Source organism: Meles meles, chromosome 12 (assembly GCF_922984935.1).
Source record: "Meles meles chromosome 12, mMelMel3.1 paternal haplotype, whole genome shotgun sequence".
Taxonomy (NCBI): Eukaryota; Metazoa; Chordata; class Mammalia; order Carnivora; family Mustelidae; genus Meles; species Meles meles.
The window spans coordinates 6,377,716-6,390,566 of NC_060077.1; the positions used below are offsets into that span (position 1 = coordinate 6,377,716).

Below are 12,851 nucleotides of genomic sequence, written 5' to 3' on the forward strand. Positions count from 1 at the left end.
TTTGCTGACTCCTGCATTAAGCCACAATGTGGGGGAGGAGTGCAGGCACTGGATAATTCCAGCATGCTGACAGTTTTGGGAGGTGGCTTGGGCAATGCCCCGTCCATGTTAGACCGTAATAAAACTGTTTATTATTGCTGCAGCTCAGAGAAACAGTTAGGGGTGGAAACAGGACAATAACCCTGATCTCTAACTCCAGACTGCATTCTTTTGATCACTCTGCTTCTCTGTTTGAGGCTCTCAGAGCCTTGGTTTCTTCCTCTGTAAAATGGGATCAATACGAGACTTCCCTGACAGGGTTCCTAAGAGGACTGAATGTACAAATTGACTTACATGGCAAGTCTGCCCTCAGGAGGGACTCTATCAGTGGTTCCATTAGAGGGAGGAGTCAGGAGGAGCTGAAATGGTCCAGGGGTCCCAACCCTGGAAGAGCTGAGGAAACCCGGGCGCCCTGGACAGATAGGCATGTGGGGACAGGTTTGGGAGAGGAAGGGCTGGGCTCCATTTTGGGCAGATGGGCTCTATTCGGTCCGCTGCCCCAGTTGAGGTCCCAACCCAGAGTCAGAGCTTGAGGGCTAGGGTAGAGTAAGGGTTCCTCGCTTCTCAGGACCCCTAATGGGCCGAGGCCCTGCAGAGTGTGAAGAAGCAAAGCCTTCATTCAGAGGGTTGGTTTGCTGGTTTATTTTTGCTGGAGTTAGCAAGGAAAACGTTCACCTCTCAGCTCTAAGCCAAACTCGGCATGGGACCCTGGACACTTAAGGACGAGTTATTAGCTGTTCTTACTCTCCAGAAACTCAAGGTCAAGGGTGATAGGGAGAACAAGTCCTAAGCAGAGGTTCTCCACGTGATGAGGCAGCTGGTCTGGAGGGATAAGCACAGGATGCTAAGAGAAGGTCGTGGCAGGGGCGTTGACCCCCGTGCATTCAGGGAGGGCTTCCTGGAGGAGCCACCCTCTGAGCTGGGTGTTGGAAGAGGAATTGCATGAGTATTGGGGAAAGGATATGGTAGCATGTTCTAGAAAGAGAGAACAGCATCTTTGAAGGTGGGAGGTGGCAAATAGCAGATCCATGGTGTGAATGGGACTCGGGGAGGGCTGGGTGGGGGCTGGAGACGGGAATGGGGCCATGAGCAGTTTGGAGCCGGCATTTGGCCCTTACCTCTCTCCTGCTGCCTTCTAGATGCATGGGGGTGTTTTTGTTCTCTTTGGCCAAGAGCAGCACATTCTTCCTCCCCATCTGACCTTTCTCTGTCACTTGAGTGGTAGATATGACCTATAACAAAGATCCTGGAGACAACGATAATGGACACACCAAGCCCACTCTCAGGGTCACATTTAAGGAACCTGCATCCCTCCCCTGCCCCAACACACACACACAGACCAAACTCCTTATTGGTCATTTATTTCCCAAAATAAACCAAGGTGGGTCCATTATCCTAATGAGATTCTTCTGGATTTCTAGATAAGATTTTATTTCCTTTTTGTATTTTAATTTTATTATCTTATATAAGCCACTTTTGACATTTTAAGATAACCCCCCCTTTCCACATCAGAGCAGAAAAAAAACAAGAGGAAATTTGAGGAGAGGGCTTGGGGTAGGGATATGAGAAGGAAAAAAACAGATTTCCCCAGTACATCTTATTTTTTGAGGGAATATTGATCATGAATACCATCCCCCTCCCCCGCTCCATTCTGTGGGGTAGTGGCTCATGGAACTCGAGGCCCATTGCCCCACTTTCCCTGTCATGCTCCCCCATGAGCCCCCACTTCTTCCCACACGCACTCCCCCCCATTGTTAACAACTTGGATTCTCCATCCATCATCCCCACTGGGAAGATAATTACTCGCGTGGCACCCGGGTCTCCCATTGTTTGGTTATGAGGTTAAAAATCCGATACACTTTAATAAATTCAGCAGCGAGCACATTATAAAATGTAATTAAATGCCTCAGCCATCTTCTCTTTCTTTACCGGCAGTGAAATTTAATTGAGGCCACCTGAGGGGGCTGAAATAAATCACAGGTGATGACTCCAGGATTCACATCCCTCTCCGGGAGATGGAGTGATGGCATCACGGTCCACACACTGATTTGTGGGCAATTCAGGGGATCCTAGCTTGGCAGGGACCCACCAGGACTCAGACCCAAGATAGTGATGGCCTTTTTAAAGGGAGAGAATGATTTTAGTTTGTCCACTAGATCTCAAAGCGGCTTCCTCTTTGGCTTCAATAATTTTTACACTTGGTCTTAGCCAAAAGGCTGAGAAGCAACGGCTTCAATAATTTAAAAAATTATAACCTGGGGTCAGGAAGAATGGGTGTAGAGAACTTTGGTTGGGTCTCCCTGTCATGTCTTCCCCTCCTACCATGTGTCTGCACTTTCCCGCCTCTTGGCCCCACATATTAGCCCTCCGTTTGCTATGCTACCATTTGCTCAGTGCCCTGACTGCTCATCCGTCGTACAGAGGTAGGCTTTTACCTGGAGACACTCTTCAGGAGCCACTTTCTTGGTCTCTCCCCCTTGGCCATGAACAGCACCACCACCCCTCCAACTGTAACTTACACATCCTCAAGGTCTTCTCTCTGCCTTGATAAAGTGACAAGTGAATAATCATATTAATGAGCCCAGTCAGAAGCAGCAAGAAGAGAGAGTTAATTTTCCTTCCCCTCTGCCTTCACCAGCTGACATGGATTTCAGCAGTGGCAGGTAATCAAAGACATACCTCCTTACGGATTCTTCTACCAGAAGCCGGCAAGAGTGAGACTGTTGTGGGTTAGAATCTTAGCTGGATTGCATACTGGTCCTACAGTGCCTCGCTCCTCTCTTCTGTAGAATGGACGTTTTTCATGTGACAAGGCCCACAGGGTGCTAGCACGAGGTGAACAGAGGGATGCCACCAAGCAGTCATGCCCATTTTGGCTTGGAGAGGGCAGGGCATCTGTCCAAGAATTCATACCATGTAAGTGGCAGAAATGGGTCTACAGTCCAGGCCTTCTGGCTTCAGAGAAAAAAATCGTTCTCAACGGATATGTTTCTCGAATAACCACAAGGTATACACGAAATATCTTACAATTTTGTCAGGTACACCTCAAAAAAACTGGCGGGAAATCAAGGGGGAAAAAAGTCTCTTGCCCAAGGAAATGAGTTACACAGCCCTAAATCAGAGGTTGACACACTTTTCCTGTAAAGGGCCAGGTAATAATAACTTTTGGCTTTGTGGGCCATACCCTCTCTGTCTCAGTGACTTCTCTCTGCTGTCCTAGGAGGAAGCGGTCACAGATGATATGCAAATGAGTGGGTGTGATGGAGGCTGATCAAGCTTTACCTAGAAAACCAGGTGGTGGGCTGGATTGGCCCTGGGGGTTCTTGTGTGCCAGGCCAGGCATTCAGCCTTCCTCCTTGGAGAGCTTTGTCCTGTTCTAATTGGTGTGTGAATCCTAGAGGCAATAGTAACAGTAATGCGTCCAGCACTTGGCTGAATCCTTGTCCAACTACATTAGTCCTACTCATCCTCCTCACAAGCCTGTGAGGGAGATCTGCCTCCCTTTTCCCAGCAGTCAAAAAGGAGACTCAGAGGTAAAATGGCCCCTAGCCTCCTGGGGAAGAAGTGGCAGAGCTGACGTCTGAACACAGGGTCTGCTCACTGCAGATTCCCGCACTCTCTCCCTTACTCCAGTGGGCAAGCTGATGACCAGGAAGCCCTTCCCGTTCAGAAAGTAGATTCCATTTTTTCCAAGGGAGTTCCACATGTAGGACCTCCCTTACATGCCATACACATGTGGATCGGTGTGACCTTGATACCTCTGTTCCTGCAGTCCTCCTATATCTAGACAGACAGATTTGCCATGCTCTTTATTTTGACTCAATGCCATAGGAATCCCTGATTCTCCTCTGAATGCTCTCTTCCATCGAGCATTCAGCAAACAGAGCAAACAGAGCAAACAGCACTGTCCTTGCTCACCCCTCACATCTCTAACCGATGTTAGGCCCCCCTTCCCCACCTGTTTCTTCCCCCAGGACAGGGGCACCTGGGTGGTGGTCTTATGTAGACACTGACAAGTGCCAGGTGGCTCCCGGGATGCGTCCATAGCCATTGAGGGCCCTATAGATAATGAAATTTGGATCTGGGGAAATGGCTTGTAGTTGTCTCAGCAAGAGAATGATGTCCAAATATGCAAAGAAACCCAATTTGGCTTTAAAGCACCACAGAACTGTAACCTTTAGAGACAGCACATAATTAAAGAAACTTTTAGATCTTATCTATTTGAATTGGATATTAAAGCAAACAGCGTTATTCCCTGCTATGTGAAGAAAATCGCGAGTGGCTTTAGCCAAGGACTGGTTGGCCCCTTGGATAAATCCGGGGGGATTTTAGCTGGCGAGTGGCCTGTGACCCCAAAAGAAAAGTTTCATGGTCTTAAGTTTTATTAGTTTCTGGTATCTTTGAGCCCAAAGAATTTGCTACTTGATCTGAATGCAGTGCTGTTGTTAAGAATCACTCCGGCTGTCGTGCCCCTGGGCCAGAAGCTTAAGGGCAGCTTGGAACTTCCATTTTATTTGTGGTGTTTCTGAGGATGAGTTCTTGGGGTCTGACTGCCCTCGCTCAAGCCCCAGCTCTCCCAGCGAAGATGGAGTTATGGAGATTAAATGAAATAACACATCCAAAGCACTTAATCTAGTTCTGCCATGCAGTAGGTGCTCAATTAATGTTAGTTGTGATTATTAATCGTTTTCTGGGCTCAGAGGTCTTTATCTCCATGGAAACCTTTAAGGCTAGCATAGCTTCTATCCGAGAAGGTTGAGAGGCTCCGAGGCGGCAACAGAGAGCTGCCGGTGGTCTTTTCTAGCTCCAGGACTGAGTCACTTAGACCATAATTCTCACACTTGCCTCAGAAGGAGACACGCTATCAGAAGATAGTGTGGTGCAGGGATGCAGGAAACCTGAGTTCAATCCCAAAGTACACCAAATATCGCATGGGACTTTGAACAATTAACGTTTTCATTTTCCTTACTTCTAAGCTAGGAATACAACCTCATAGGATTGTTTGGATTAAGTGAAAATTGGCTCCAAGAGGCCTATCCCCGCTTGGGATTCATACAGAGAAAGAAGACCAAGCATTTGCTCCCGTGCCTGGCAGCGGACCGATTACTCTGGGATGTGGATTTTTTTACTGGGGCGCTGCAGCAGGGATCATGACAGCTTAAGTGGGGAAGCCCTGGGCTGGGAAAAGAATGGCTTTGTAAGGGTCAGGGCTGATGCTTTGGACCCCGCTGTGGGTGGGGAGTTGGAGGATAAGGGAGGAGGGATTGGGTGGAGGGGGTGGGAGTGGGGCTCCTATTTTTGTCCCAGCCTGACGGGCTGTTCTCCGCTTGGCCACCAGAGGGGGCTCTTCAACGAGTGAGCCCAACCCCATCTTCACCCCCAGCATCTAGCCTCTGTTCTTTTTAATTAATTAATTAATTAATTAATTAATTAGATAGATAGAGAGAGACACAGCAAGAAAGGGAATACAAGCAAGGGGAGTGGGAGAGGGAGAAACAAGCTTCCCGCTGAACAGAGAGCCCGATTCGGGGCTCGATCCCAGGATCCTGGGATCATGACCCGAGCTAAAGGCAGCCACTTAACGGCTTAGCTACCCAGGCGCCCCTAGCCTCTGTTTTACTATACTTGGGGGTTCCCATCGCCTTTAAACAAATCCCGAAGTCCGTGTTTTATTTCCCTTATGAAATATATCACTGTCTGAAATTACCTTGGGTTTTTATTTGTTTACTCGCTGTCTGACTCCAGGTTCAGAAAATTTAATCATCCTGTTCAGCATACGCCTAGCTCCTAAAACGGTAACCCAGCACAACAAAGGTGCCGTGTTGGTTTCCTACAGCTGCGCTAACAAATTACCACATACCCCAGAGACTTCGAAAACACCAATTTATTACCTTACAGTTTAGGGGAATTAAACGTCCATAGTTAGGCTCCTAAGGCCGAAGTCAGGGTATGTTGGCACAGCTGGTCCCTTCTGGAAGCTTCAGGGGAGAATCCGTTCTCTTGCCTGTTCTAGCTTCCTTGGCTGTTGGCCCTCTCCATCCTCAAAGCCAGCAAAGGTCACATCTCCTCCACTAACTCAGACCCTCCGGTCTCCCTCTTGCATACATAAGGACTCATGGTTACTTTGGGCCTGCCTGGGTCATCCTTAATTTAATCACACGTGCAAAAATCTCTTCTGCCTGTTAGGTGACTTACCTACGGGTTCCAGGGATTAGGACTTCTTGGAGAGGGGTGTGGGCATGATTCTACTCATGAAAATGTTGCTGGCTAACTGCAGGGGTGACGACTGAAATGAACAGTGTACCGTTACACTACCCGCCGGGCCTCCAACAGCTCTTCCCTGAGCATGTTAAGGGTCAATGTTCAGCGTGTCCTTTGCTCCTCCCAGGCAGAGATAGGAGGCAGGGACACTCCAGGATGGGTTGAACTCCATGTAGCTGGAGAGCTGTCTGGACTAGAAGCATCTGGTTTGTTCCTGTCGGTGCTTCTAATCCCAGCTCAGTCACTAGCTATGGATGACGGCTTAGTGCTTCTAAGCCTCAGTGTTCCTGTCTGTGAAATGGGGATGAAAGTGGCCATCATTTATTGAACCCAAGCTCTGGTGACCTGAATTTAAAACCCCAGTCCCGGCCTTTATTTGCTGTGTGACCTTGGGCCAATGGCGTGACTTCCGGACTTACCTCTTGGTGAGATGGGGCTAATCCTAACAGCTGCTGGGTTCCATGCATCTTAGGCTCAGGGATGGATTACATGAGGTCACGTCCAGAAAGGGCTTAGCTTATTTGGCACCAGAGCTTGGCACACCACAGTATTCAATAAAAAGCAGATCTATCATTATTTTTCTCATTTCTTTTCTTCTTTTTCTTTGTCTTTGTCTTCACCATCTTTTTTTCTCATACTTTTTCTTTTCCTCTTCCTTTGCTTTATCATCCCCTATTTTTACCTGGTGTCTCTGTGTTAAATGTTTTAAAATATTTTCCACACACCAGGGGTGCCTGGGTGGCTCAGTCATTAAATGTCTGCCTTCGGCTCAGGTCATGATCTCAGGGTCCTGGGATCGAGTCCCGTATCGGGCTCCCTGCTCAGCGGGAAGCCTGCTTCTCCCTCTCCCACTCCCCCAGCTTGTGTTCCCTCTCTTGCTATGTCTCCCTCTTTCAAATAAATAAAATCTCTAAAAAAATATTTTCCACACACCTGACTTCTTTCGGCCTGAGTTCCTTCCTGCCAGGCCAGAACCCAAGCTTCTCATTTCAAAACTCTATATAACGTGAATGCTTTATTAATGCCGGTTCCTTGTGTCAGGGCTTCTGTCTGTCTGTCTGGCTCCCAGGGGGATTTCAAAGACTGAAGGTCCTGGTTTACCCCCCTTCTGTACAGAGGAACAGCTGAGAGGCCATAGAGAGAGACCTGTGGAAGGGGAAACGAACCCTCCTTCCCTCCACCACTCCCTTTCTGTGCACTGGAAATGAAAACATCTGAGAAGAGATTTCTATTATTCTACCCCTGGGACTGAAGGCACCAGGGACGCGCACAATTCTGTCTCCGTGTCTGCATGACTTGTTATCAGAAAATTAGAGTAGAAAAGAAGCTTTTGTTCAGCTATGGAGACATCTTAATAGGCGCTTTGATTGTTAAACAGAAGTTTCTGTATCAGTTTAATTGCTGTAAATGCTGTTTGCCTTCTCTGTTATGATAAGGCCTGGATTTTCATAGATTTCCACCCCCCCTTCCCTTTAAACAGTTTTCCTTTGCTTTTAGGCTCGAGTTGGCAAGTTTAATGAAATCCACACGGAGAAAGTAAAGTGAGGATCTCGAAGTTCAGGTCTGCACACCCACGTTCGAAGCCGCGTGCTGGTTATTACTGCTTGAGACTAATGATGCTGTAACTGTGCGATGTAATTGACAGAATTCACCCCTTCAACCAGAAGGAAATGAAACCAAAGGACTAAACTTAATTACTTCTCCTTCTTGAGAAGGTGCTGTAATTGAGAATAACAGCATAACCGGGATATGAATCTGAAAGTGAGATGTGCTTATAATAAAAGAGGATTTGTTCTCTGCTGACTTGAGCTTCAGAAGTACTAGGTTGGTTTCTTGGGGTTGGTGGCAGGGGGATATAAGGTGGTTAGGAAAGTGGAAAATATCTAGATCAGGGCTTCTCAGCCTTGGTGCTTTCGGCATTTGGGGCTGGTTAATTCTTTGATGGAGGGGCTGGCCTGTGCATTATAGGATGTTGACCCGAATCCATGGCCTCCACCCACTGGGTACCAATAACACCTCCTAACCCCACTGTGACAACCATTGTCCGATGTCCCTTGGGAGGCACAGGTTACCTTGGCTGAGAATACTGGTGAAGGGGCATTTGCAGGACTTACGAGCAATGGCAGAATGACTCTGTGAGGTTCTTCTGGTGCCTAGCTGCGCGACCTCTAGCACGTTACTGCGTCTCTGAGCCCTGTGTCTTGTAGGGAAGAACAATTGACTGCACGGAGACATAGTTTCCAGGTCTGCACTGCACAGCCCATTGCCTAACACATACCAAGCAATCAGTTAACTCGCGCTTCCATCATAATACGCTTGGACTCGGGGCGCCTGGGTGGCTCAGTGGGTTAAGCCGCTGCCTTCGGCTCAGGTCATGATCTCAGGGTCCTGGGATCGAGTTCTACATCGGGCTCTCAGCTCGGCAGGGAGCCTGCTTCCCTCTCTCTCTCTCTGCCTGCCTCTCTGCCTACTTGTGATCTCTCTCTCTCGCTGTCAAATAAATAAATAAAATCTTTAAAGAAAAAAAAATAATACACTTGGACTCAGCAAACATATAAGAAGGACTTGCTTTGCTCCTGGTGATACAGATGAAGCTGGGGTCCCAGTCCTTGCAGGAGGGGCACATATACACAGACTTGTTGGTTCTACCTTATTCTTCACCCACGGTGGACATGGCTGATCAGTCTTGGTGTTCTTTCCTGTTGGGCCTCAGTATCTTTCTCGACACACTTTTCTAGACAGCCACTATGAATGTCCCATGAGAAGAAGCCCAGTCGGCACTCCTAGTTTTGTAGATTTCCCGTGGGGAGCCAGTGCAGCAGAGCTAACGAGCGCTTTCTCTCCAGCCCAGCTGTCCCATCTGCACCTGCCCTGCACTGGGGAAAGCATTTTAAGGAGTTAGAAAGTAGCATCCGTCTTCCCAAAACAGACTTAAGTCCCCAGAGGAGCTAGGAATGGAAAGAATGCTCTCTTTCACTCATTTTTAAAAATCATTTTTTCTTTCTTGTCCTTTTTGTTTCCCTCAGAAACTGAAACAAGTGGCAAGATGGCTTGGATTGGGTGACATTTAGATTTTCGTTCAACTGGAGGAAATTCCACTGGCTATGACTCTGATTGATACACCATACTGCTTCTCGAGTGGCTTTTCTCTGCCCTTTGGGCTTGAAAAATCACTAGCTCTCCCAGAAAGGGTCCCAGCTTTACAAGGGCAGAATTGGGGTTTCTGGAAACAGCTTTCAGGTGGCTGTCAATGGTGTCCTTAGACAGAAGAGAGGAGGGAGTGGGTTGGAGGTTAAATGCTCTCTGATCAGTTCGGACATGCCCAGCTCCCAGGGAACACACCACTCCGGAACAATGGCTGTGTAAAATGAGATAGGTGTGCGTTAGCACTGAGAACAGGGAGCTGGCTTCATCTATCCGGCCTGCGAAAGGAGAGCTGGTGTATTGGTCAGCCACTCGCTTCCTCTCTCCCTAGCTGGTGGAGATTTCACACGCAGTGCAGCTTCATTTCTGCTGCTGTTTCACACACCTCCTCGGGGCCTTCGAGGTCGAGGAGGAGGGACGTGAGGCGGAGTGTTAGTGGAAATCCCCGGGATTTAGCTTAAGGCATGAAAAGAAAGACCAGATGGGGACAGGCATCCAGTCTGAAGTCCGTGTGATTTATGGTTTCTTGCTCATTCCCATCCATCCATCAGTCTATCTATCCATCTTTTTATCCATCCATACATATATCTACCCACCTACCAGTTCATCCACCCACCTACCCATCCATCCACCCACCCACCCATCCATTCATCTACCTGTCCATCCATCCATCCACCCATCCACCTGTCCATCCAACCGTCCACCCATCCATCCACCCATACACCCATACACCCGTCCATCTGTCCATCCACCCATCCACACATCCAACCATCCATCCACCTATCCACCCATCCACCCATCCACCCATCCACTGTCCATCCACCGTCCACTCGTCCACCCATCCATCCACCCATCCATCCATCCGTCCATCCACCCATCCATCTGTCCATCCACCCATCCACCCATCCATCTGTCCATCCACCCATCCATCCATCCACCCATCCATCCATCCATCTGTCCATCCATCCATCCATCCATCCATCCACCCACCCGCCTATCCATCCATCTGTCCATCCACCCATCCATCCATCCATCCACCCATTTACCATTCTGACCACCTTCCTACCCACCTATCCATCTACCTACTTACCTATATTTCTACCTACCTATCCAACCTCTTGTCCACCTGACTATCCAAATATTCATCCACCCATCCATACACCCACCCACCTACCAATCCATGTATCCATCCATCCATTCATTCATCCAACCACCCACCTACCCATCCGTCCACCTACCTGCTCATATGACCATCTACCCACTTATCCAAACATTCATCCACCATCCCTCCATCCACTTGCTTACCAATCCATTTACCCATCTGTCTATCCATACATCCACTCACTCTTGTATTCACTCCTCAACCCATCCACTTATTTTTTTTAAGAGAGAAGTGGTGAGAGGGGAAGAGAGGGAGAAAGAATCTTTTTTTTCTATTTAATTTTTTTATTTTTTATAAACATATAATGTATTTTTATTCCCAGGGGTACAGGTCTATGAATCGCCAGGTTTACACACTTCACAGCACTCACCATAGCACATACCCTCCCCAATGTCCATAACCCAACCACCCTCTCCCGACCCCCCTCCCCAGCAACCCTCAGTTTGTTTTATGAGATTAAGAGTCACTTATGGTTTGTCTCCCTCCCTATCCCATCTTGTTTCATTTATTCTTTTCCTACCCCCGAAGCCCCCCATGTTGCATCTCCACTTCCTCCTATCAGGGAGGATAGTTGTCTGAGGGAGAAAGAATCTTAAGCAGACTCCACACCCAGCACGGGCCTGAAATGGGGCTCACTCTACAACCCTGAGATCATGACGTGAGCTGAAATCAAGAGTCAGATGCTCAGATGCTTAACCAACTGAGCCACCCAGGTGGCCCTCCATCCACTTATTTTAACATGAGTTTAAGTGGTACATGGTTGGACATATTTTAAAGAATCACTGACAATATACAGAAAGTGACATTAGTTTTCAATATAGAGTGTGCTTTTAAAACAAGTGTATTTAAACAAACAAAGAGGGTTACCTTAAGATAATAAGTAAATAATTTTATGGGCTTTACGGGACAGGACGAAACGGGGAAAGCAGTGCATCCATGCCTGGCATTTGGAATCTACCATGTTAGAACTTTGCACACATTTCTGCGTGTGCCCTAGAGTCTCTCAAATCTGGATTCACAGCTGCTGTGCATTCTGCAAGGTGTATGACCCTGCACCAATGACTTCCTTGCTCCAAGCCTCAGTGGTGTTGTCTGTAGGGTGGGGATGCTAACCACCCCTTTCTTTGGGGTCGTTTTGAGCATGTAATGAATGAAAGCTTGTGAGTCACTTGCCACATGCCTGGCACACACTAAGCACCCCATAAATGGAAGCGATGCTCATTTTTATTCTTGCCACAGCTGGCTTCTTTGACGGCACTCTCTAGCTGCCCTGCTCAGGGGATCTTGCTTCAGTCTAAGTAACACATGTTAACCCAGTGTTCCATTTAGCTTCGGTTTAGCGAGTGATGTTGGTGGTCACTGAAGCCGGCGAGCCTCCCTCTTCCTCCCAGGGCTTGGCTGGAGCCTGCCCCAACCTCTGACCCTCTGTGTAATGGGCTCTTCTCCTCCTTTCTCCTCTCCCTGCAGACACACTGTCCGTGCCCCGCTGGTCCCCGCAGATCCCTCGCAGAGACCTCGGCAACTCCATCAAGCACAGGTAGGCTGGATTCCTTTGGGCACCGGGGCCCACCTCCCAGCACAGTGAAGGCTGGGATCTTCGACCACCAGAGTGGGGAAAGGCTGGGCAGACATTTTGCTCCAGGTCCTGTGTCTTCATTGCCCCCTCATCTCTACCAAACAAAACCTCGTTGTGGCATCTTATTAACCTGGCCCTGGTCAAATCAGCAAGCAATGGTTAGAAAGCCAGAGCTTTGGAGTCCGACTTTCCTGTGTTCCAGCTGGCTAGAAAAGCTATGCAACCTTGAGGAAGTTACTTAACCTCTCTGAGGCTCAGTTTTCTCACCAGGTAATTCTGCCTACCAGTAGGTGTGGTGAAGGGCAAATGAGATAATATATGCCAAGTGCCAAGCAAAGGGCGTATAATAATCACTCAGTAAACGGTACCATTGTCAAACAAGTGCCTTACATTCCTAATTTTGGGTCTCCCCTCCCAGAAGACAAGATTTCGTACTGAACTCAGAGGTGCTCCCTCTCTGTTGAGGTGTACGTCAGTCCAGAGCTCCAACCCTGTTGGGTCCGTGGAAGTAACCTCCCCAGGGGTATGTCTGTCCTTTTAGGAAGGAGACTTGTATCTACTAAACATCCCTTATAAGAAGTTCATTAACTTTCCAGATTTAACTTCCTACATTTTATGTCGTTATCCTCACAGTCTCCCATAAGCTCAGTGGGGTAAGTAGCACAAGGG

General features: G+C 48.2%; 1 protein-coding gene across 1 annotated transcript in view; it reads left to right on the plus strand.

The window, feature by feature from the left end:
- The window catches only part of KSR2 (kinase suppressor of ras 2), a 403,084-nt gene that overhangs the window by 293,405 nt on the left and 96,828 nt on the right, over positions 1-12,851 (plus strand). Inside the window, exon 6 of the mRNA XM_046024145.1 lies at positions 12,074-12,143. Within this exon, the coding sequence (XP_045880101.1) occupies positions 12,074-12,143 (70 nt within the window). The remainder of the gene's footprint in view (positions 1-12,073; positions 12,144-12,851) is intronic.